Source organism: Mirounga leonina, unplaced genomic scaffold (assembly GCF_011800145.1).
Source record: "Mirounga leonina isolate KUSES-001 unplaced genomic scaffold, KU_Mleo_1.0 Mir_197, whole genome shotgun sequence".
Lineage (NCBI taxonomy): Eukaryota > Metazoa > Chordata > Mammalia > Carnivora > Phocidae > Mirounga > Mirounga leonina.
Genome location: NW_023270494.1, coordinates 14,682,303 through 14,707,477, shown reverse-complemented (window position 1 = coordinate 14,707,477; position 25,175 = coordinate 14,682,303). Strand labels below are relative to the sequence as shown.

The 25,175-nt window shown below is 40.1% G+C and overlaps 2 protein-coding genes across 3 annotated transcripts in view; one reads left to right on the top strand and one right to left on the bottom strand.

The window, feature by feature from the left end:
* Nucleotides 1-25,175, top strand: part of DDX42 (DEAD-box helicase 42) — a 56,531-nt gene that overhangs the window by 1,900 nt on the left and 29,456 nt on the right. Inside the window, exon 2 of one of the 2 annotated variants that reach the window (XM_035026293.1) lies at nucleotides 6,852-6,939. The gene's annotated coding sequence lies outside the window, so the exon portion shown is untranslated. Of the gene's footprint in view, nucleotides 1-6,851; nucleotides 6,940-19,837; nucleotides 20,015-25,175 lie in introns of those variants that run through there. The other variant, XM_035026292.1, reaches the window with a different exon arrangement.
* CCDC47 (coiled-coil domain containing 47) lies at nucleotides 1,721-19,260 on the bottom strand. Its single transcript, XM_035026299.1, has 13 exons — nucleotides 19,066-19,260; nucleotides 13,008-13,276; nucleotides 12,485-12,592; nucleotides 11,833-12,007; nucleotides 10,167-10,288; nucleotides 9,870-9,935; nucleotides 7,121-7,222; nucleotides 6,807-6,917; nucleotides 5,980-6,065; nucleotides 4,611-4,669; nucleotides 4,155-4,264; nucleotides 3,550-3,717; nucleotides 1,721-2,341 (listed from the first exon to the last, which is right to left on the bottom strand). Exons 2-13 carry the CDS (start codon nucleotides 13,269-13,271, stop codon nucleotides 2,261-2,263), a joined length of 1,452 nt encoding a protein of 483 aa, XP_034882190.1. The 5' UTR covers nucleotides 13,272-13,276; nucleotides 19,066-19,260; the 3' UTR covers nucleotides 1,721-2,260.

Genomic DNA, 25,175 nt, shown 5'->3' with positions numbered 1-25,175 from the left:
AAGGAAAGCAAAAGAGAATAAAGCAAAAATGTACCACTTGGAGAACAGTCCTAGATGATACCTCACATTTTTAAAGTACTGTAGTTTATGAGAGAACTTCACACGTATCTCTTGGTGTTGACCTACCTGTGAGGTAGGGAAGAAAATAGTTACTATCCTTACTTTGTAGGAAGAAGAACGGAACAGAGACTCAAAGAGGTTACTGACTTGCCCAAAGTCAAGTGCTTAGTATTGACTTTGCTGGCTCTATAGCCAGGTCGTTATCTTCCAGTTCGGTGCCCGTTTTGTCCTTGCTAAGTGCCCATGCAATGCACAAAAGGAGGGCTTAGTGGTTTTCCAATGTGTGGCAGTCAACAGTATTCTCCTTTCATTCATGGGAGAGATAATGGTATCTTAACTAAAGAGGTAGACTTTGGGGAGGAGCCCATTAATAATATATATGCCTCTAAAAATATAAAACATTCTAAAAATAACAGTAACAAACTAAGGGATTATTATCAAAGTCAACTCCTTTGAAGGGAAAGCATTTCAGCACTGACTTCCGTTGAACAGAAAGAAGAACATTCCTATGGGCTTATACTCTTGAAGGGCAACCCCAGAAAAGTAAAGGCGGCACTCTGAGATTTTTGTCAATTAGTTTAATATATGTCCATAGGTAGTTCATATGAATGCTTAAATTACAAAATTAGCTGCCATGGTCCAAATGTGTGGGACTTTAAGAAAGCTTTTATTAATCAAAAGATAGCTAAGCATATCAACTTTGATTTCTAAAATGTATTTTTAAACTTTGTAAAACAAGGCTAATTCTAGAATTATATAGCATTAAAGTAATTAAATCTTAGGTTATTTTTGTTATTTTAATAACTTAATTTCATGAACTGTTAAAAAAAATATTACATTTGCATCTCCCAGTTTACACATTTCTGCATTAACTTAGAAAAAAATCCATGTGAAAAGTTCCCATGCAGTTACAAAGGCAGCAGCACATACTGCTTTCACAGCAACTTGTTATTGCCTCAGAACACACCTGCACATAAAGCATCAACAAAAAAATATCCACCCACCCCTCTCCCACCAAAAAACCCAACCTTTTCCCATCCCCAGCAAAAATTACCTGGTACAAGCAGTGACTTAAAAAATGCTTTCTTTAGGAAGCATTTATAAAATGCAGAGATCTGAACAAGCTAAATGCTCGTGCAGATAGATGGGCCTCTCCCCCAAGAGTTCCCTCCTCAAGAGGCAGAAAGAACTCTCAATAGTTTAGGAAAGCTCATTTTTAAAAGTATATTTATGCATATTCATGGCTATTTCTTTGAAAGAATATACCCAGCCTCAACTGTGGAAGAAATAAAAGCAGAAGGAAAAGCAAAGGGACACAGCCATAACACAGAGAATAGAGCTTCTCTATGAACATCCAATAGTTTGCAACAAACAAGAAGGAAAAACATGTGTAACTTCACATAGACCACTGATCGGATCTAGGTGAAGCAGTTAATTTTTCATGCATTTGTTACTCAAGGAAAACGTACAACCACTTAAATACAGCATTCACATTGTCATTAGCTTGTGGTATCAGCTCAGGAAAAAACTGTGCTCCTGTACTACCTATCCTTAGAATTTTCCATGTACACGTAAGTATCCTAAACCCTATAGATACAACACTGTCATCAGCACCTCCCAGCTACAAAACATACACTGAACTACATTATGTTTTGAGTCCCTGAAATTTCAATACCACATAGTGTTCTAAATTTTACTTTTTTACAAGGTTAATGTACACACAGAAGAAAACACCAAGCAATGTTTATTGTGCAATTCCAATAGTTATTTGTGGAATCTTGGTTTAGGGTCAGTCTTTATAGCCTTTGCAACTACCCAGTTTAAACAAAAAGCAACAATCTAATTATGTATCTATAAATTTCATGATATTTCTTCAAACATCAAAGCACTAAAAGCACTGATGATTCATGTTATCATTTTAAAAATATTTTAAAACTACACAGATCTCATATATCATTCCTTTTATAAAGTAATCAAAATAATTTGGTTATCTGGAAGAGAATTACTGAAACAGAGCCCTTCCATTCCATCTATAACCTCTGTAAAACTCCGAACCAAAAACAGAACAGATGATGAAATAAGGATTTCTTAGTCACTTTGGGAGTGTTTGAACTTTAAGATGAGAAATGGACTGGTATTTTTTGTTTCCAGTGAATTCAGAGTTACAGGTGGCATCAGGACTCCGGTCTCTGAGATGATTTTACATGGCTTTCACTTTGATTTGTTTCATTTTCATTTGCTTCTTCTCTAATTTCTTTTGCTCACGCCTCAAGGCAGCTTCCTAGAGAAAGAAAGGGAATCCAAACTAAGCTCTAAGCACACACAAAAAACCAAAACTAAAATACTGCCTATATTACTATTCAAAAACCTAGTCTGGTACCATAAATAACTTTCCAAAAGACAGTTATAAAAATTGCTAATATCTATGTTGGTTAATGAAAATTAGCTTAAAATGAAGTAAAGGTAACTAAAATCTCAAGTTAGAAAGAAACTAAACACTACATTTAAGCAACTTTGTTATTCTGATTTTTCCTATACCCAGGAAACAGTAACCCAACTTTCATCATAACATTTATGTGTATCTGCCAAGGATTTGTACTGTCTGTTCCTTGGCAGCAGGTCTCCTCCACTTCTAAGGATTTTCTTCAGTTCTCAAGATTATTCTTGTTAGAACTCACATCTCCCAGAAGTTTGTTCTCTTCTTTTTTTGACCAGCATTTACAAGGTTTAAAATTGTAGAGCTGGGCAGTGGCATCTTATTTCACAAAAATGTGAGAACATGCTGATGTTTCACACATAACATACTACAACCTAAAAAGCTCTTGAGTTTGAGATTCTGGTTATGTACAAAATAGAAAACAAAAATACAAACAAAAAATATTAGGATTCTCTAATTCTCTAATCAAATTAAATATTTTATAAAACAAGATGCATTGGACCATAGGGCACATGTGCTGACTTCTATTAAAATTCCTAATTTCCTTCTACTTCAGTTAAGTGTTTGGCTTGAAAGATGATAGTGGAACTTTCAAAATGGGATTGTGCTGGGGAAAGGATAATTTATATCATTCTCCAGGATCACAGACTCAAGCTAACCTGGTTTGAAAAGGATGGATTATGGGCGCCTGGGTGGCTCAGTTGGTTAAGCGACTGCCTTTGGCTCAGGTCATGATCCTGGAGTCCCGGGATCAAGTCCCGCATTAGGCTCCCTGCTCGGCGGGGAGTCTGCTTCTCCCTCTGACCCTTCCCCCTCTCATGTGCTCTCTCTCTCTCAAATAAATAAATATTTAAAAAAAAAAAGATGGATTATTTATTCTTCTTAATAGTGCTATCAGCTAAGTAATAATGTCCCAACTGCAGAGAAAATGCTAAACTTTTATGTCTGTGTACATTCCTACACAGAATTACCTTTATGGTCAATATGGCATAATAGGTGCCCTTCTAAATCCTAGTTTTACCACGAAGCAGGGTAAGAAAAGTCTGTCTTACCTCCAGCCTGCGCTGTTTCTCAGGATCTTCCTCGTTCATGATTCGCTCCTTCTCTGCTCTTTTCTTCTCCTCGCGCCGAGACTGTGCAGCTTCCTGTCTTTGCACATGTGTCAGCTTCAAGAAGTTTTCTTCTACTCGAGCTCGGTTTTTATCTGCTTTCTGTTTGCCCTTTTCCCCAAGAAACAAGGCGTTTCATAAGAAATCCATTTTAATCCAACAGAACCAAGTCCCATTTAGTATTCTTTTATAAAACTATTCCCATTTAGGGGCGCCTGGGTGGCTCAGTCGTTAAGCGTCTGCCTTCGGCTCAGGTCATGGTCCCAGGGTCCTGGGATCGAGCCCCGCATCAGGCTCCCTGCTCGGTGGGAAGCCTGCTTCTCCCTCTCCCACTCCCCCTGCTTGTGTTCCCTCTCTCGCTGTGTCTCTCTCTGTCAAATAAATAAATAAAATCTTTAAAAAAAAAAAAAACAATTCCCATTTAGCACTTTCAGGTCAACTAGCAAACTAGCAAAAATAAAATCGCTGAAATCATTGCTCTCTGACTCCCCCGAGGAGGAAAACAACAATAAAAGGTGCCAACTTATAATAAAGGTTGTGGGTCTTACTTCTCTGTTGAGTCGGAACTTTTTGGCTTTATCAATAGAATAAATCACCATGTTCATCAGGGGCAGCAAAGCCTCCATATCCTTTGGGTAAGTGTTACCTGAGCCAGGCACTGGAAAACAAAGCCATTTTCCTATTGAGTTAATGGCAGCATTAATGCTTCTGGGTCACCCAACTCTTTTATTTATTACTTATTTATTTATTTATTTAATCCCCCCTCTCCTTTTTTATTAATAGACTCCTTTCTCCAAGTGTCTTAGGCAGCTAAAATGCAGCAGAAAATAGAAATTAAAATAAATAAAAGGATCTCTTATTGAAGAAACCCCAAAACCAATAAGCAGGCAGACATGGGGTTGGTTTTAATGTAGTTTTTTATGGCTATCATTTAGGAGGGGATACTCTCCTTAAGATCCTCTCACAGAAAATGAAGAACCCAGGCAAGACCAGAGAACACTTACCATTAAATGTAAACAATAGTGTCCTCTTAGTGTCAGGCAGCTTTAAAGGCTGACCTTCCCTGCCATAAAAGAAAGGCTATTTAGAAAGAACACAAGAAAGATACTTTCCATTCACGTATGTCACCCAATTCACTTAGAGGAACAGATTCCTGCAGATAATCAGCACAGTATTTGGCTTGGCATCCCCAAGTTAAATATAATCTCAGAGCCTGAAGGAGCTTTACAGGTCCCCTGGTCCACTTGTCTTATCTGATGGATACATTCCCAAGTGATCTTTATCCTATACTTGAACACCTCCAGGCAGGATATATTTCTCTCACCTGGGGAGCCAGAAATGAGCCTATTTAAGTATTAGGCCTGTATTTTAATAATATTTTTGCTTATTTTGATGCATTTTTGTTTTATTTCCAACTCCTACTCTATCTTCCTATAATGAAGCATCTTTATTTTTGAGTCAGGCTCAGAATAAATTTAGAAATGATCTACTATAGCATATATAATTTAGTTCTGACTCATCAAAGATTCCTTCGTAATCTTTAACTATCAACCCTCTCTCCTCCCCTCACACATAAAAGGCTCCATGAATGTCACAATGTGATACTCTGCCCACAGTGTTGTTATTGAGTTGAGCAAGGCAAGGATGATGCAACACGATCCACAGGTGTAAGGACCTGAATAATTCTGACCTACAACTAAAATCCAGATTGGCTTTTAACTGTACTTAACTCCACAGATTATGAGAGAGAAGCCCTTAACCAAAAATTTAGGTCAGAACTAATTATACACCAACGGTAAACTTAAATAAGTATGCGCTCCTGAGATAGGATGTGATTTCAAACAACAAATTTAAGCTGTGAATATCAACATCCAAAAAGCCAGAAACTCTGCATATTGAGAGCATCTGATAATACACTAGGAAAGAATATAATCACCCAACTATTCAAAGAAGAAAGTCAGAAAAGGCCATGAAATAAAATGCAGAGATCTGCAATCAAACATAAATCAAAATCAGATTCGTATCATAAATTAAAAAGGGAGGAAAAAAAACTTCCGACTACAAAGGACAAAGAGATTAGCAATTTGCATTTTCTTAGTATCTGCCATCCTGTAAGAGTCTCATCTACCTCACTGAATGGCTGGTGCATACATGCGGTGACCCATTGCAAACTCGGGGGCTTATTTGTTTGTCTCCCATAGGATTTCAATTACCTTCATGACACATGCAGTCAAAGCAAAGGAAAACTTAGAATGCCTGTCATCAACTTCCCTCACTCATTTGGTAAGAAAAATTGCAAAAGCACCTTGCAGGTGTTTCAACACAGAAAGCTAGTGGGGACGGTTAATTTCAGTATTTTTATCTCATACGTACTCTTGCATAATTTTTGGACCAGAGAACTGGTCTGAAAAATGAACGGATTCAATCTTGTCAGCATAGTGTGTAAGAAAGTGAACCATCTGAAATAAAGAAAAAAAAATTTTTTTTAAAGTAGGGTTTGATGCATTTCCCTTTTTTCATAAAGATATTCACTCCTTAGTCCTCCTTGATTTTTCACAACAGCATTACAGTTAAAGCTTTTAAAAAATGAAGTTTAAATGAGGGATCTCTCTACAATGAAACTAGCACCTTTCTTTAGTCAAACCAATAATCAAATTTCTTCTTATTGAGCAGCTGAAAATATATCTCAAAATAATGTTCTGAACAAGAATGAATGCACGAAGATAAAATCTAAAATAATTTCAGGGGATTCTCCATAAACACATCACCTTGAACTTACATTAGAACTGTCTTTGAGCTACTCTGTATTTTTATGATGCTAAGATGTGCTTGCTGTTACCATTCCATAACCAATAGAAAAAAATGGTTCTCTATACATTTCTCTTCTACACTAACTGAAGCTAGGAAAAAATGGACTAAATGACATGGTGATAAGGATTAATGCTGTAGTCCTTTTACAAAAACTTGAAAGCCATTAGCAATCCTAGGAATAATTTGCTCTTGATTCAGAGAGAATTATTTGACTAATCAAACTGTCTCTTTTGACAAGTTAATCTATTGCTTAAAGAAGGTATTTTAATGTTTGTGTGGGAAAGGAATAGAGCAGTGTCATAAAATGAAGAACTTGTGCAGTGTGACTTTTAGGGGGAGTGCCCTGTAATCACTACAGTCTGCAAATGTATGTCTTCTTTTGCATTTACCTTTGTATCCATCATTCCCTCTGTGACTTCTCCCATCTCTGACAGGATGGCCAAGGAGTCTGGCAGTCCATACTTCGCTCCAGACTTAGGTTTGTCACTACAAAACTCACTCTAAAGGAAGAAGTAATTAAAGGTAAGACATGATATTTTATTATGCACAAACTTTTTTTTCCTCAAGAGAATATGTTCTGACCTATTTCAAAGTGGTGCTTAATAATTCAAGTGATATAATTAACTACCCTATGCTCTAAAGTTGAATGCCTGTGTAATAAAGAGAACAGTTCTACATGTATTTGAGTTGGAATGAGACATACCAGATCCTGCATCTCTTTCTGGAGTCGAACCAAGGCTTTCCGAGTGCCAACAGCAAACACATAGGTATCCATGTCTTCATCATTCATGGTTACTTTTATTTGCTTTAAAAACAACAACAACAAAACTCACCTGTTAGGTTCTGTGATAGGCAGAGTTCTATGATGGCCCCCGAGAGTCCCACCCCCCGGTGTCTACATCCTCCCCGTGAACATGAGGAACCTGTGAGTATAATGGTTATCACTCCCGTGATTATGTTGTGTCATGTGGCAGAAGGCTGCTGATCAGATGACACTGAGTCAAAAGGGACTTTATCTTGGAATGCCTTAATCAAGTGAGCCCTCAAAAGGGACTGGGCCCTGGTTGAAGAAAAGAGTTGAATTGAGAAAGGGCTTATGGGGGGGGAAGGGGACCATGTGGCAAAGACCTCAGAATGGCCTCTAGGAGCTGAATGGTTTCCAGATGGCAACAGTAAGAAAATGGGGACTTAAAACTTAAAAACAGTAAGAAAATGGGGACCTGACTTGTCAACAACCTAAATGACCTTGAAAAGAGGACCCCAAGCTCTCGAAATTCAAGTTGCTTGAACATTTGGACTTGCTGGGAAGACAATGTAGCCAGAGAGGGCCTGGAAGCCCTCTGCATACCACCCCCACTCCCATACCTTGCCTCTCTTCCATTTGGCTATTCCTGAATTGTATCCTTTATAATAAACCAGTAAATGTAAGTAAAATGTTCTGTGAGCCATTCTAGCAAATTACTGAACCCGAAAGAAGGGCCATGGGAACTCTTCATTTATAGCCAAATAGTCTCAAAAGTACAAGACTTGCCTGGGACTTGCAAGTGGCATCTGAAGTGTGAGTAGTCTTATGGAACTGAGACCTTTAACTTGTGGAGTCTGGCACTAACTCCAAGTCAGATGTGAACTGAACTGAATTACTGGACACAAAGCTAGTATCTGGATAACCAGAGAACTGGCTGTTCATATTGGGAAACGCCACAGATAAACAGTTTTTAATACACTGCATTGGACCAGGGAGATAAAGTTATAAACCTCGAGTCTGGTATGATAAAACATAGCACTATTTGTCACATTAACTATATCTTAAAATATCTGGGTCAAAAATTATCAGTATTGGGGCGCCTGGGTGGCTCAGTCGTTAAGCATCTGCCTTCGGCTCAGGTCATGATCCCAGGGTCCTGGGATCGAGTCCCACATCGGGCTCCCTGCTCGGCAGGAAGCCTGCTTCTCCCTCTCCCACTCCCCCTGCTTGTGTTCCTGCTTTCGCTATCTCTCTCTGTCAAATAAATAAATAAAATCTTAAAAAAAAAAAAAATTATCAGTATGTAGAGGGAAGTGTTAAAGTAGGGAAATATAGCAAAAACCTGGCAAGATGGCAGCTCTAAAAGGAAAGGCTTTCTGCTCTTCCATCATTGAGCAGAAATTATACAAAACAACTTAAACAAAACCCAGAAAAAGGGCTAAAAAATACACAGAATCGTGTTTGTTGAGGCTGTTTGTCTTTGCAGAAAAAATGAGAGATAAAACGATGGCTGACTCAGGAAAAGATACTAAATCTACCTCAAGAAAGAACAGAAAATGATTAAAACAACACTCTAAAGAATAATTTCCACAAAAGGATAGCTAAAGATGCATCAAAATTTCCTCCTTTCTACCTAATAAGATGGTATCTAGTAAGAGAAAGAATGACAGGACTCTTAACTGATGAGGCTTTAAAAATTAGTGGATTAGGGGCGCCTGGGTGGCTCAGTTGTTAAGCGTCTGCCTTCAGCTCAGGTCATGATCCCAGAGTCCTGGGATCGAGCCCCGCATCTGGCTCCCTGCTCAGCGGGAAGCCTGCTTCTCCCTCTCCCACTCCCCTTGCTTGTGTTCCCTCTCTCGCTCTCTCTCTCTCTCTGTCAAATAAACAAAATCTTTAAAAATAAATAAATAAATAAATATTAGTGGATTAAACCATTAGTGGCCATATGAGAAAAATTAAAATGAATAAAAGATATAGATTTGCAACTAAAAATGAGACCTTTAAAATAATAACAATGAGTTTCAATCCAAAGACATTTCAAAGTATCTAATCATATTACTAATACAGTACTTATTAACCAAATACTACTTTGTATTTTGACATATATGCAGACATCTCTTGTTCTTCTAGTTTATATAAAAGAGACTGTATATTTTTGTATATTTTGGTTTCTTGCAGCAGTGGGAGCCAGCACAATTATTTGTTGAATAAATTAAGGGGGGGGGGATTTGGCATTTCTGACAAAGGATACAATTTGCAGATCAACATGTTGATTTAAATAAAGGGAAGAAGGTATACCAAACAATAAGGTCCCCAGATCATGATTTGAACTTCAAGATGTATTCTTTGAAACAAACAATATTTAAGAAACCCACCTTACTGTCAAAGATAAAAGCATTCACAAGGCACAGAGTAAGATGTGAGAGCAAACTGTGACAACTATTTTTCCCTCCATCACCCAGGTTGATTCAGCGAATTTACCTAGTGAGAGAATATTATCTCCTTCCCTACAAAAAGCACACGTTCCCCACTCTCCATGGTTGGTACACTAAGTAGAAGACAATCCATCAAAATAGAAAAGAGTCCATTTTTGACAAGGGACACAAGTTGCTTGAAATTCAAACAGAATCCAGGCAAGGAATGAAATAAACTCTAAGAAGTTAAGAATTCAGTCTGTACAGAGAAAACCAGCAGGAAGAATACATACCACTTGATCACTCACTGGTCTCATCATCCGGGCCAGGACATTCAGTAAGTCTTGTCTCTTGAGGAACTGAAAAAAACAAGAGAATAGTTGCAACTTTTATTACTATAAAGAAAAGACCTTGAAGGGGGAATCGAATGTTTCAAGAAATATACTCTACATTTGCCAAATAGTCAAAAGATGATTTTTACATCATTTTTTTAGCCAAAAAACAAAGGATAAGACCATGAACTTGAATTTGGAATCACAGTGGAAAACAATTAAAGAGGATATACATCGTACCAGAAATTCCATACTTACCCTCAGCTGGATAAGCATCCCTTCACAGCACACTCGGCCAGAACACCACAGGTTGTAGATATGCTCATTCTCCTGGTTCAGCTTTCCTGTGCTTGTGGCTTCTTTGTTAGTTCCATCATCCCCTAGGGGTAAAACCACTTAATGTGATTTGCTGAAAATGCTGGGGCCTAAACACCACACTTCCTCCACTCTGACACCCAAATGATCATCGTTTTGGGGAAGCAATACTTTACGATCTTACAGAACTCTCCTTTGGACATACATTAGAACAGATGGTCATCATTCCTTTTAATACTCTTTATTGTCTCCATCAAAAAATTATGGATTCTAGGGGTGCCTGGCTAGTTTAGTTGGTAGAGCATGCGACTCTTGATCTCTGGGTTGTGAGTTCAAGCCCCATTTTGGGTGTAGAGATTAATTAAAAATGTAATCTTAAAAAAAAATAATCATGGACTCTAGTGTTACTTGTTAATGATGATTAGCTTGGAATATAAATTTCTCAAAAGTAGATACAAAATGGAGCAAAGTCAGTTTAAATGTCTCTGTCAAAGGTTAAAAACAAAAACTCCTATGCAGTGAATAAAAAATACCATTAATACAAACTATTCACCACTCCCTTCTGTGTCACCTATGGATTAACTTTAACCAAGTTTGGTTTTCCAACAGCAACATGGTAATAGTGCCATTAAGAGTTCAATTTTAGATCTAGAAAGAGCTCAAATTCCAATCATTTCCTCTCTTCATTTAATTCATTAAGTGTACAAAAGAAATTGTTCAACGTCACAAGGTAAAGCAGACCAACACACCAAAAGAAAACACATTAAGGGGAAGTGGAAGGCGTTAAAGGCTGTTTATTTTTTTCCTAATTTCCAAGTCAAAAAGTACTCTGAAATACTACGGTACAGTGGAGAGAGGGAGCATGGACATTGAAAGCAGGTAGACCAAGTTCTAATATCATGGTTGCAATTTAATAACTTAGACAAATTTTAACATTTCTGGACTTTAGTTCCTCCTTAAGAAAACAGAAACTATATATCCAACTGACAGTATTGTTACAAACATTAAATAAGCAACAATGTATGCAAAGTACCTAGCATAACATATAAACAGTCTGCTAAAGAGCTGAGCAGATGGGTACTTGCTTACTAAAAGGAAAAAAAGTGTGAAAGGCCAAAGTGAGGTGAAGGTGGGGTGAGTTCGCCTTACTCCCTCCACTACACAAGTACAGGGCTTCCTCTAAGGTATACCTTTTCAGTGGATCCGAAACTAAAGTTCCCAGAACTTGAGGAAATTCTAAGGGATTTCTAATTTCTCAAAGATGAAATGAAAGCATTTATCAAGCTACCTAAAATGTCAAAATTCCTTGTTTTCAGCCAAACTTCTATCAACTTGTTTTAATAGCACTATCTCATGCTAATCAGAAGAGACTAATCAATAATTGCTAACCCTAACTAGCAATTATTGATTAATGAAAAATTAGAAAATTACTTTATAAATGCAATTAATTCAGTACATAAGGCCTAATAAAAATGGGATCCTTCTTGATCCTTCTTGCATCCTCTTCAGCAGTCCATGAAAGCAGTCAGATGCTTATACTGAGGGGAATAAACAGTTTTTACTAGGTGGTGTTCAAGCATACAGCTGGACTTGTATTAGCCTAACTTACCTACTAAGGTAAAGTTGCTCTCCAAAAGCTCTCTATGAGTGTTAAACCAGGCTTGAGCAAGGCGGCTGTTTTTATTCTTCCCAATGATATAATTCATGATGTAGGCGAGCAGACCAGTCACCATCAAAATTTCTAGATAATAACTCTCCCAACTGTTCTGGAGGTGTGCAGGAACCTGAAGATGAACAATCATTCCATTTAATCTTGGCTGAGGTTGAAGGATGGAGTCTAACTCATGGGATAAAGGAGCATGAGAGAAGTTGATAATTTAGATAACTGTCACTGAATACGGTCATACTTTGAAAAATATGCTCATTTTGGTTTTCTAGGTCAGCTTTTGAAAAGATTCTTTAAGGAAATGGGAGGACAAATGGAATAAAATGCTGGAAGGACCTTTGTATTAAACTTGATTCTGAGTCTACCCCCAAATAAACCCAGTTTCTAGTCTCCTCATCATTCCTTGATAAATAAAACTAGGAGGGCTAGAATGATAGGGGTTGCTTCTCTAGGTGTGGAGTTTTATCAGAAGAATTGATGTCAAATTCTCGCTATTACATCAACACTAGCTATATGTCACCAATTATATTTCTGGGATTAGTAACAGCCAGATATTTTGTTGGTTAGTTTGGAATTCAGAATCCTGTATACCTACATCAACAATTGTTATTGGGTCTTTATTTTTGCTAGAAGAAGTATCTGGTTTGTCTTCATAACCTTCAAATTCTTCATCATCATATGGCTCACTCTCTGTATCTCCCTCCTACAAAAACGAGGAACAATCTGTTTTCCCCTACAAATGTGGCCAGCAATTGCATCTCATTTTTGTAGGCCATATTTGTAGAGGAAAACAGACCATGTAAGCAGCAGCACAGAACACAGAAATATTCCATGTTTGTAACAAATGGTAACTCTCCATGCATTTGAACTCTGATACAATTCCCACCCACACATGGTATCTATTCTCCACCCCTTCCAGCCAGGCTCTCTATAGAGAAGAAAAGATGGAACATACCACAAAACATCTAGAAGAGCTCCGCCTACTGAACAAAAATTAAGATAGCAGAGAATAAAGATCTCCTTAGAGCTGGGTGTTACTTTTAATGTCTGGGCAAAGTACCAGTTACAAATCTTCCCACCCTTCCACTTTCCCAAGAAATCAAGAAAAAGAACCTCACCTGGGTATCTGCATCTTCAAAATCTCCTTCTTGGTTTTCATCCTGCCCTTCTAACTCCACAGTGGTCTCGTCTTCATCATCTTCAGTTGTTATCACCCGTTGAGGAGATTCAGTAACAGAATCTTCTGTGACATCCTCAAATTCAGCAAAGTCATTATCATCGTATTCTACTATGTCTTCCTCATCCTCAAAATCATCAAACTTGGCTTCAGAGACACTCCCGAACACCAAAAGGACAATACAGAAAGCAAGGAAGGCTTTCATTGCATCTAAAAATGAGTTAATTAATAAATAAATAAATAAATAAATAAATAAATAAACAAACAAACAAACAAACCAAAACCCTAAATGGACAGCCATTCTTCTATACATACCAATCAAATTTTATAAATAGTTAAAAAATAAATCTGTGACTCTCTCCTACTTTTTAAAAATTTAATACAATTCATTTCAGGTAGCGTTATGCAAAGAGCGATGAGGTGAGGGTCAAGAGGTCTGGGTTCTAGTCTGGATTCTGTCACTAGTTATCTGTGAAATCTTGGACAAGTCATTTAATTTCTTTAGGTGGTTTCTTTTTTTTTGTTTTAAAGATTTTATTTGTCAGAGAGAGACAGGGAGAGAGAGCACAAGCCGGGGGAGTGGCAGGCAGAGGGAGAGGGAGAAGCAGGCTCCCCGCTGAGCAGGGAGCCCGATGTGGGACTCGATCCCAGGACCCCGGGATCATGACCTGAGCCGAAGGCAGACACGTAACCGATTGAGCCACCCAGGTGTCCCTTTAGGTTGGTTTCCATTAACACCATGTATTCAATAAGCATTTAGGAACTGGGAGGAAGTATAATGAAATAAGAATGAAATGCAACTATTTACCTGTTAGCAGTAATACGTGAATAGAAAAGCCATTCGTCCTTAGATCAACTTTATGTGTGGATATGTGGACATCATCATCATCAAAGCAAATATTTAAGATACAAAAGTTCTAGGCCCTGTCCTAAAGGCTTTACAAAAAACCACTAACTTAATCCTCATAACAACCCTTGAAGAAAAGTAACATTTACATCTCTGTTTCACAGATAAGTAAAATGAAGCACGGGGATGCTAAGTAATACAAATACCAAGTGGCATAGAGCTATGATTTGATGCCAGTTATGCCTCCAGAATCCCTACTATGAACCACTTCTCAAAGCTGCTTCTCAAATGTAGGCCAGTGGCTGTGATTTCACATCACTTGCTTAAAGTAGTAATTTTTTCTAACAAAATTGTTCCTAGTGTACATGATGGAATTAAATACATCAGCATTACACAGCTTTCTGAAAAGAACACTAGGTATTCCACCATCTAAAAAAGTTTCTGAACCAACAAATATAATGAAATCAGATTTGTGACAAAAATGTGCCAAATGATATGAAAACACAGAGGACAATGAAATCATCTTACCAAACCAGTAAGGCTTTACCAAAAAAGGAGAACATATGATCTAGAGTTTGAAGAGTAGTTAGATTTAAACTATCAAATCTATTTAGGCTGTATTTCTAGCCCTCCCTTCTCATCTAAACGCCAGCCCTATAGCAGGTGTAACAGTCATGTTACATGACATGTTGTGCAACAGACATGTCCATTTTCATGCCCTACACACTTTTTCTGTATAGGGTCAAATAATAAATATTTTAAGTTTTGTGTACAACATACTGTTCTCCATTACACATTCTTCTTTTTTAAAACAACCCTCTAAAAATATGTAAAAACCATTTTTAGTTCATAAGCTATACAAAGACAGTCTGTCTCTCAGGCTACAGTCTGCTGACCACTGCCCTACAATCATCTCAAAATCAACAGGTACCTGGGGTGCCTGGGTGGCTCAGTCAGTTGAGTGGCTGCCTTGGGCTCAGGTCATGATCCCGGGGTCCTGGGGTCAAGCCCCACATCGGGCTCCCTGCTCAGCAGGGAGCCTGCTTCTCTCTCTCTCCCTCTGCCTGCCTCTTTGCCTACTTGTGCTCTCTATCAAAAAAATAAATAAAATCTTTAAAAAAAAATCAACAGGTACCTGAATCTCTCTCTCTCTATGTTAATATCAATCCTATTTTTCCAGTCTTACTTGTTGAAAAGAGCAAGATATTTAATTTCTCATTTTCTTTTCCCTTTGATATCTAATCAGACATCAAATCCTGATGTTTCCTTCTTTGGTTCCCAAAGCCACCATGATAATCCAAGTTATCATCACCTGCTGAAGAATCACAGTGTTATCCTAAATGGTCTCCCCATCTCAACTCTCTCCCTACTTCCTACTTCTCTTCCAAAAAAACCACATTGTCTTCCTAAAACACAACTTATATTACATAAAAATTCAATAACCATGAAAGGCTAACCAATTCCTACAGAATACTATAAACTCTTCTGGCTCTCACTGCTTTCCATTAGATGATCCTACCATATCTAATCAAATGTACCCTCACTGAACATATCACCACATCAAATACTATGCCCAGAGAAGGAAAACATCATAAATTTGCATGATACTTTAGCTTCAAGGATATGTGTTACTAACAGTATTACTTGTGATAGTAAAAAATTTGAAACTGTTGGGTTAAACTGTGGGTACATACAAAAAACAAATTTATTTTTTGTCCATTAAAAATTGTTACAAATGAAGTAAGAACCCCTCTTGTTTTAGAAGCAAATACACAGGGGTGCCTGGGTGGCTCAGTCGTTAAGCGTCTGCCTTTGGCTCAGGTCATGAACCCAGGGTTCTGGGATCGAGCCCCGCATCGGGCTCCCTGCTCGGCGGGAAGCCTGCTTCTCCCTCTCCCACTCCCACTCCCCCTGCTTGTGTTCCCTAGCTGGCTCTCTCTCTGTCAAATAAATAAATAAAATATTTTTTTAAAAATATTAAAAAAAAAAGCAAATACACAAAAACGAAAAGGTTTAGAAGGGCGTATATCTATATATAAGTAGTTATTTTGTATGGTAAGATAATGGGCATTTTGCCTTTACTTTTTAATTTACCTATAATGTGATTTTGTAATAAGTTCTTTAAAAAAAATAAAGTAAGGGACACCTGGGTGACTCTGTTAAGCATCTGCCTTCGGCTCAGGTCATGATCCCAGCCCACATTTGGCTCCTTGCTCAGCTGGGAGCTCACTTCCCCCTCTGCCTGGCGCTTCCCCTGCTTGTGTGCACACACATGTGCACGCACTCTCTCTCTGACAAATAAATTAAATCTTAAAAAAATAAATAAAATAAAAGCCTGGTTCCTGTCCTCAAGAAGAGGTGCTGCAGTCTATGGGAGAGCTATACCACAAAGCCCTGAAATAACATTTTTTAGAAGTTTGGTATAATGGAGCACTGGGTTCGTAGACCCAAGTCAGGGAAATTAGGCTAGGAAGGCCAGCAGGAGCCAGATCATGATGATCCTTATTTAAATACCACACTAAGAAGTTTGGATATTTAGAATCAACTGAAGGGTTTAGGTAGGAGAGTGGCACTATCAGATTTGCAATTTAACCCAGATAGCTCATACATAGGGTGTACTGGGCTTCAGGTGGAATAGGGTACCTGAGGCAGGAAAAATAAAAGTGGCTGAGATAGATAAGAGATAAAACAAGACTGAACTGGCAGTACTATTGAGGATGAACAGGAAAACAATTTGACAGATACTAAGAATTATACTCGTCAGCATAAAATGACTGGATATAGGAATATGGGAAAGGAAGATCCAGATGATTCCAAGTTTTGGCTTGATTCAGAGCTAAACAAAGTCATCCTTGAGATAAAGAATAAAGGAGGAAAAACTGGGTGGGGGGAGGCAATAAATTAAATTTAGTACCTGTTGAAAAGCTTGGAGTGTTTTCAGGTAGTATGTTAGATGATTAACATTTATCTCTTGATTTTCACAAAATCCCTATAAAAAGGATTACCAATTTTATAGAGGGAGAAAAGAAAGTAGTTTGAAATATGTCTGGAGTTCTTAGGACAGAAGCCTAAGATGGAAATAGAGATGGTGCTGGAATAGATGAAATCCCCAGGGAGTATTAAGAATTAGGTTAAAAAACAAACACCAAAACTCTTGAAACAAATCATAACAGCTAAGAGATGGGCATAATAGGAAGAAGCAGAATGGGAAACTAAGAAGGAATGGTTAGAAAAAAAGAAGAGGGGCTCCTGGGTGGCTCAGTTAAGCATCTGCCTTTGGCTTGGGTCATGATCCCAGGGTCCTGGGTCTGGTCCTGAGCTCTCTGCTCAGTGGGGAGCCTGCTTCTCCCTCTCCCTCTGCCTGCTGCTCTGCCTGCTTGTATTCTCTCTCTGTCAAATAAATAAATAAAATGTTTTTAAAAATTTTTTTAAAAGAGTAGATGTTAAAAAGTTCTCATCACAAGAAAAAAATTTTAAAAAAAGAAAGAAGAAGGGACTCTGGTCAAAGTGGTATCATAGAAGTAAAAGGAGAAGCATATTTCTAAGAAGGGAACAGAGCTGTCTCTTTTTTTTTAAGATTTTATTTATTTGAGAGAGAGAGAGATAGTGAGAGCAGGAACACAAGCAGGGGGAGCAGAAGAGGGAGAAGCAAGCTTCCCGCCAGCAGAGAGCCTGACTTGGGGCTCGATCCCAGGACCCTGGGATCATGACCTGAGCTGAAGGCAGACGCTTAACGACTGAGCCACCCAGGCACCCCAGCACCAGGGGACATTTTATGGAAAAACATAGCTGCCTTCTCAACGCTAACCTTAAAGAGGTTTGTGATATGTCTCCAAACATCTCTAGTTCCTTTAATAATCTTTTATTATACTCAAAAGTGGAAGAAATATGAAAAAGTGCACAAACTTTGGTGGAGTTACATTTGGTTTAAAACATTAGCTCTACCATTTACAAGCCATATGATCTTGGACTAATTACTTAAAATTCCCTGTTCCTCACATATAAAAAAGGGACACCTATTCAGTATTTGTCTCATAAGGCTGTAGTTGGTATTACAGGAGATATGTGCCTGGCATATAGAAGGCATTCAATAAATATTAGTTCTCATTACTTCCTTCAAGCCCTGTGCCTATGAACACCCTTTAAGATTTAAAAAACTTTTAGTGCTCCCCTTTCCAGATCTCAGTTTTATACCTTTTCAAATAGAAGCAAATAAAGATGAACATTGGCACAGACAACTTGATTAACTGCCAAAAAGTCTGATCATTTCAAATTGAACTTCCACTTAGAATGTTCACACATAGAAACATTTCTAAGATAACTCAGCATTGTAACACGGCCTCTTCAAGGTTATTTAAGTTAAAATTATCCAAGCCACTTATATCTTGGCCTTCCTTCTGAGAAGTTTCTCTGCTGCACCTGTCATCTCATTTTTCAAAGGCACAGCTCCCTGCCAGGCCACCCAGTCCTGAGAGTCCTGGGGCAGGGAACACAAGCACTGACAAGTCTGGTTTGATTATCTCCCTAACTCACTCGGTAGTCTCTGAGTAACTGGGTCTGGACTTAAAAACCTGAAGAGGAGTAAGTGGGGAAATCATTCCTTGTTGTCATTTTAGATTAGGCCTTTCTGACAACTGCCAGACTACCAGACTTCTGGAAAACATGTAGACATTCTCCAGTCTCCTTACACCCGTTGGATAAAAACCGTCTTATGTCAGAAAACCTGAGAAGACTGACCACAGAGGTTGTTGCTTCTGTTAATAACAGCCACTGGGGTCTATCTAGTCTTTCCCACCACGGAGAGTCAATTCATCCTAACGGTTATACTCCATTCTTCCTGTTGCACACTGTAAGCTTCCTGTAACTTTGCCCTTCTAGTTGGCATATGCCCATGGCTCTGCGAGCAAGTTCTCAAAAACCGTTAAAATCACCCCAACCCCGAAGACCAAGAGAAAATGGGCCTTGGGGTGGACGAAGTTTGTTTTCTGTTTTTAAGAAGGTCAGGAAAGGTGAGAAGGCGCGATCCATGTCACCCCGGGCCTGACTCAGGGGGGCTGGGTGGGAAACGGGACCCGGCTAGGCCACGCAACTTAAAGTCACCGCTCGGCCTGGCCCGGCCCCACCGACTAACGCGTCATGGCCCGTCTCGTACCTGTACTGCGGCTAGAACCCGGCCCAGCGCTCCTGCGGCCGCCGCTTCTCGGCCCGACTGCCACCTGAGCGATCACCGCGATTTTACTGCCCCCGATCCCTCTAGGACACAGCCGGATCAGGTAGATCAATCACGCTGAGCCACTCTTCACGTAGTCTCCGCCATCCGTTACGTAGAATGCGTGCGGACTGTCCGCGCCTGCGCGCGGCTGGCGGGGGGGAACCGGGAGCGGAATGCGGCCCCAGGAACCGCGCGAGACCTCCTCCTCCCCCGCCCAGCGGAGGCAAGGTGGGGCTGCTGGGAAAATTACATAATCCCGGCCTCCTGGCCGGAACTGTCCACGCCGATCCCAGCCTTCTCCACTAGGGTTCAGTCAAGTTGTCATCACTCTAAACTGGTGCTCCGGAAGCTAAAGGTGGCCATGCTCTATGAGACCACGTGGCCAGAGGCATGCGGAAAAATGTTGCCTAGGTCGTATTTGCAAAGGATCAGAGTTTAGGGAGTCCACAATTTTATGTATATGTGGTTTCCGCCCAAGCCCTTTTTTGGGGGGATTTCTAGACGGCTGTCATCGCTACGCTTTCTTCACCCCTAGGCCCACCTCCTGGGCTACCAGCATCCCCCCAAGCAGCTGTGTCTGGTGAGTGAGAAGTCTGTGAGGCGTTCTGGAGCTTTAAGGTCCGGAGCCCAGGGCGCCTTCCGGGAGCCGTAGTCCCCCAGGCCCCGCCCATCGGCCCGCGCTCTCTGCACTGCGCATGTCAGCTTTGCGTTCCCCTCCCCCCGGTCAGCAACGGGCCGAGAAGCGGCGGCGGCGGCGGCGGCGAAGGGGGCGGAGAGGAAGGAGCGCGGTGGACGCGGCCTGGACCGCGCGTACTCTGGCGGTGGGATTCTCTCCGCGTTGGCGGTAGTATCAGGTGCCGCTGCAGCCAGAGCGGCAGGTCTGTGCGAGGTGGGTATGGTCTCGGGGTCGCTACCTTTGGGGCCACTGGAGACAGCTGTGGGGCCTAGCAGGGACCAGGGAACCGCGGCCTCGCTTAACAAAAGAGTCTGCGGAGCTTCGGGGCACCGGAGGCCCAGGGGTCCGGGAGGGGTGGGAGTGCGAGGCAGAGGCCTCCAGGGGTCCTTCCCAACCTCGTCGCCCTCCCACGACTCCCGCTTCTTCCATAACTCTCATTGTGGCCCAGTTGGCGGCTTTCCGGAGGCGGCACCCTCCCGCCCGCCCCGCTAAGAAAGGGATTTGCAGGGTGCCGAGCTCCGGTTAGGGATAGCCACAAGGAGGGTTCTGACCGAAGTCGGCAGCAGTTGGCAGATGCAAGCCTCCAAATCAGGGGGATCCAATAGGTAAAAGTTGCCAAATCGGAAGACAGTAAAAACGTAGTCAGTGATCTTTGTGCAGCCTTGAGTACATCACTATTGTCGCACAAACTTTTTTGCGGCCTATTTAAGAGCCTATTTGATGCGGGTAAATAATTTATATGGAGTTGCAAGCATACGCACCAATAATATAAGGAGGAATTATCTTGCTAGTTGAGAGTTTGGGGGAATTACAGCTTTCCTCATCACTTCAGTGAAGCATTCCCCCTTTGCTCCTCACTCCTTTAGGTAGACATTCAATTTCCTTTGGTTGTATATTGTGTTTTGTAAGTGATGTTTCTGTGTCTATTCTCCATATGCCCACCCCAGAGCTCCTAAAGGTCAGAGATTATTTCTTAATCCACTCTAACTTTCCAGAGCCAAGCCCAGTTCTGGCACATAGGAGGTGAGCAATATGTATTTCATACAAAAATTAACTTAGATTTTCAGCGGTGGAAAAAAAAAGTAGGTTGTATTTTCTTTTACCTAGAAGGGGCATTATATGGTCTGATTTGCAATTCATTCAAGGAGTATTTTTATTGACGTCTGCTCTGTGCCTGACCACTGCCCTCCTGAAACTTACTTTCTAGTTGGGGAAAGAGAGATAATAAATTATACTATATGTTAGAAGACGATTACTGACTTAGGTTAAAAAAAAAAAGGCTAGAGAGAGGGATGGGGAGGTATTGCATTTTGAAATAGGGCAAGCAGGGAGATATTTACCGATCAGCTGATATTTAAGCAGCCTAGAAGGAGGTGAGGGAGTGAGCCCAGCAAGTGTCTGGGGAAGGGAACATTCCAGGCAGAGGGAACAGCAAATGTAGAAGACCTTGAAGAGGACAATGCTGGCCTGTTAAGAGGAATAGTTAGAAGACCAGTGTGCTCTAAGAGCATTGTGAGCAAAGGAGGAGTAGTAGGAGATAAGGCCAGGGAAGACCTGGGGGAGGGAGCACCAGAACAACCAGGAACTTTCAGGCTATTAGGAGGATTTCACTTTATCTCTGCCTGAGATGAAAATCATCTGAGGCTTTTGAGCAGAGAAATGGTAAGATCTGACTTAAGTTGTAATGATTTAGTGTAATTCATGGAGGAGTGCATTTTTTCTTATTTTAGTTTTATCAAATTCATATTCATATAATCATCTTAGTTTCTTTAAGCTAACAGAGAGGAAAGAGATGCTTCCAAAATAAGTGTAACCAGAATTTACTTGTACTTGGCTTTAGGAGAAAATGAAGAAATTCTCAGGTTTTGTACAGATTCTCATTAAAGAATTGCCCAGTTTATAGTGTGTGAGATGCTCTCAAGGCAGATTATTAGATAGAGTAGATGCTAATCAACTGTCACCAGAACTTTCTCCTATTCCAGAAACACAAGTGATAAAGTAACAAGGTTTTATAATCAGTTGTTTTGTAGTCCACTATTTTTAAAGGCATTTAGATCATCTTATTTTCCACCATTGCCCAAAACATAAACTCTAGACAAATTATTTTCCTTATGTTCCACTCTTATTCTGCCTTTGCTTATTCTTCCTAGCCTTTGCTGTTTCTAGCTCTCTCTCTTAAAATGTCTTCTTCCTGGGTGCCTGGGTGGCTCAGTTGGTTAAGCGACTGCCTTCGGCTCAGGTCATGATCCTGGAGTCCCGGGATCGAGTCCCGCATCGGGCTCCCTGCTCGGCAGGGAGCCTGCTTCTCCCTCTGACCCTCCCGCCTCTCAGTGTGCTCTCTGTCTCTCTCATTCTCTCTGTCTCAAATAAATAAATAAAACCTTCAAAAAAAAAAAAGTCTTCTTCCTTCATACTTCTCTAATCAGCTTGCATCTTCTGTGCCTAGCCTGGGGTTCTAGCTTTCTTATAAAGCCATCTGCACTTTGTCAGCTCTTCGTGATCTCTGACATCTTCAGTGTCATGTGGCATGTATGTGTGGGATCCCTGAGTTGAAAGAGATAAGAGAAGTCTAGCTTGATACTCCCCATTTATTAGTGGAGAAATTGATTTCTGGAGAAATAATGCTAAATATGACGGCAATACGTATTGTGCACTTGTATGTGCCATGCTTTGTTCTAAGTGTAATTTTGTGTATGAACTCAATTTTTCACACTGACCCTGTCAAGTAGGTGATATTCTCAGCATCTTACAGGCCCAGAGAAACCAAATAACTCCCTTGAGGTTCACATCAAGTTAGTGGCAAAGCTAGGGTTTGAACATAGCCTGGCTCCATAGTCTGTTATATTTTACTATGCTGTTATGATTTTCTACTAAATCATAGCATTTTAGTACCTAGAACCATACCAAGTGGGACTTTATGCTGTATCCTTGGCCAAGTTATAAATCTCCTTGGGACTCTTGCATATTGAATAAACAGTGAGTACACACTGTGGAAAACAGAAGAGATTAAAAAAAGCAAAAAAGTCTGGTTCTTCACCTGTGAAACCTGTAACAGAGTTGGAGAGAGAAAATTAGAGCACAAATAGTTATGATTAAATGTTGGGTATTTTAAGACTTGAAAGGGATTGAGGAATGAGCTACCACTTTTCTGGGAGAGTCATTCATGTCATAGCTCTAGGAGTTGGGCTTTGAAGGATAAGACTTTGGTAGATAGGTATAGTGAGAGATTTGGTGGGGAAGGAATTCAGGTAAAGGGAAGAGCATTTACCAATGTACTTGGTTTTCTTGGAAAACCAGTGCATGTGGGGAAACCCTGGGAGATATGAATGGTGAGGTGTGTAGTTTGTTGCCACAGTGGAGAGTTTCATTCCAGCTTGATTGCCTAACTGGAGAGCTACTGAATTGAAGGGAATGACCGAATGAGAAATGTGCAGCGGGAAGGTTTGGGGCCAGGATCTGAAAGAACCTGGAAGAAGGTTGTTGCTGAGCATATGAATGCTCACCGCCCTTGGGTGTGACTTTCCCTAGTTGCACAGTATTAACAAACCAAAGGAGGTCGAAATTCATTTTCTCCTTTGCTACTTATGTCTGGCTCCCTATTACTTCATTATTTTATACTTTACCACAAAGAGTCACTTCTCATAGATGATGAAATATTTGCTAGTTGTAGATGCAGCCTCTAGAAGTACATCACCATGACTTTTCCAATAAAACAGACATTCTTAGGGGCGCCTGGGTGGCTCAGTCATTTAAGTGTCTGCCTTCTGCTCAGGTCATGATCTCAGGGTCTTGGGATTGAGCCCTGCGTTGCCTCCTGCTCAGTGGGGAGTCTGCTTCTCCCTCTGCCCCCCCACTCATGCTCGTGCATTTTCTCTCTCAAATAAATAAAATCTTTTTTTTTAAAGATTTTACTTGAGAGAGGAGCAGAGGGAGAAGTAGACTCCCCACTGAGCAGGGAGCCCAATCCCCGGGACTCTGGGATCATGACCTGAGCCAAAGGCAGACGCTTAACGGACTGACCCACCCAGATGCCCCAATAAATAAAATCTTAAAACAAACAAACAAAAAAAGGCATTCTAAAAACGGTAGAGTTGAGGGGGTGGAGGATTACTTGTCAAATGTCAAATATCAAATACCAGTCACCTCAGAGAGGCCTTACCTGATTTCTTTTCTCTCTGTAATAGCTTACCTCTTCTTGCTTGCCTTTTTCCTATTTTGTTTTGGTAGCACTTTTGGTACCTGAAATTATGATTTGGTTTTTCTTTCTCCTGGACCAGACTGAACTCCCTGAGGGCTGGGGCTGTGTCTGATTGTGTTACTTTATCCAAAGCACCTAGAACAGTGCCTAGCAAAATAGGCACTCAATACATTTTGAATTATGTCACTCTGGTAATGGTATAACGGCTGGATAACGGACTTGTTAGGAAATATTGCTATAGTGGAGATGGAAGTGGGAAGGAGAGGTGTCCCTCATAGAATTGACACATAAAGTAGTTGGCGGTCAGTATAAAACAATGTTAGTTATTACTAAGACCAAACTTAGGTTGTTCTCTTTAAAGCAAGGCTCATGAAATTTTGTTTATGCTTCTTTTACACAGCTAATTGTTTTCAAATTAGAAATTTTTAAAATGCAAGCTTTTCAAGAAAAAAGGTAGTTGAATTTCCACAAACATGTTTGCATCTCAGAGTAGAGACTGAGGTCTAGATAGCATCATCCCTCCCTCATAAACTGGTTAAAATAGCAATGTAAAAAGACATATGCAAATGGAATTCTAATCCTTTAATTTTCATTATTTTTTTTGTTTTTAAAATACACGTTAAAAAATCTTAGCCATTTTAAGTGTATGGTTCAGTGACATTATGTCCACATTGTTGTGCCGCCATAACCACCATAGTGTTCACAGAACTCTTTTTATCTTGTAAAACTGAAACTGTGTACCCATTAAACAATAACTCCCCATTCCTCCGTACCCCCAGGCCTTGGCAACCCATTCTTTCTGTCTCTGAGTTTGACTGTTCTACCTCCATAAGTGGAATCATACGCTATTTGTCCTTTTTGACTGGCTTATTTCCTTAACATGATGCCCTTAAGTTTCATTTATGTTGTAGCATGTGTCAGAATTTCCTTTCTTTTTAAGGCTAAATAATATTGTTGATATGTGTGTGTATGTGTATACATACGTGTAGATATATCTCATAGTTTATCTGCTCATCCATCAGTGGACACTTAGGTTGCTTCCATCTTTTCGCTTTCGTGAATAGTACTGCTCAGATCATGGATCAGATATCCCGGCTTTCAATTCTTTTGGGTGTATACCCAAATGGAGAATTGCTGGATCATATGGTTAATTTTTTGAAGAACCACCATACTATA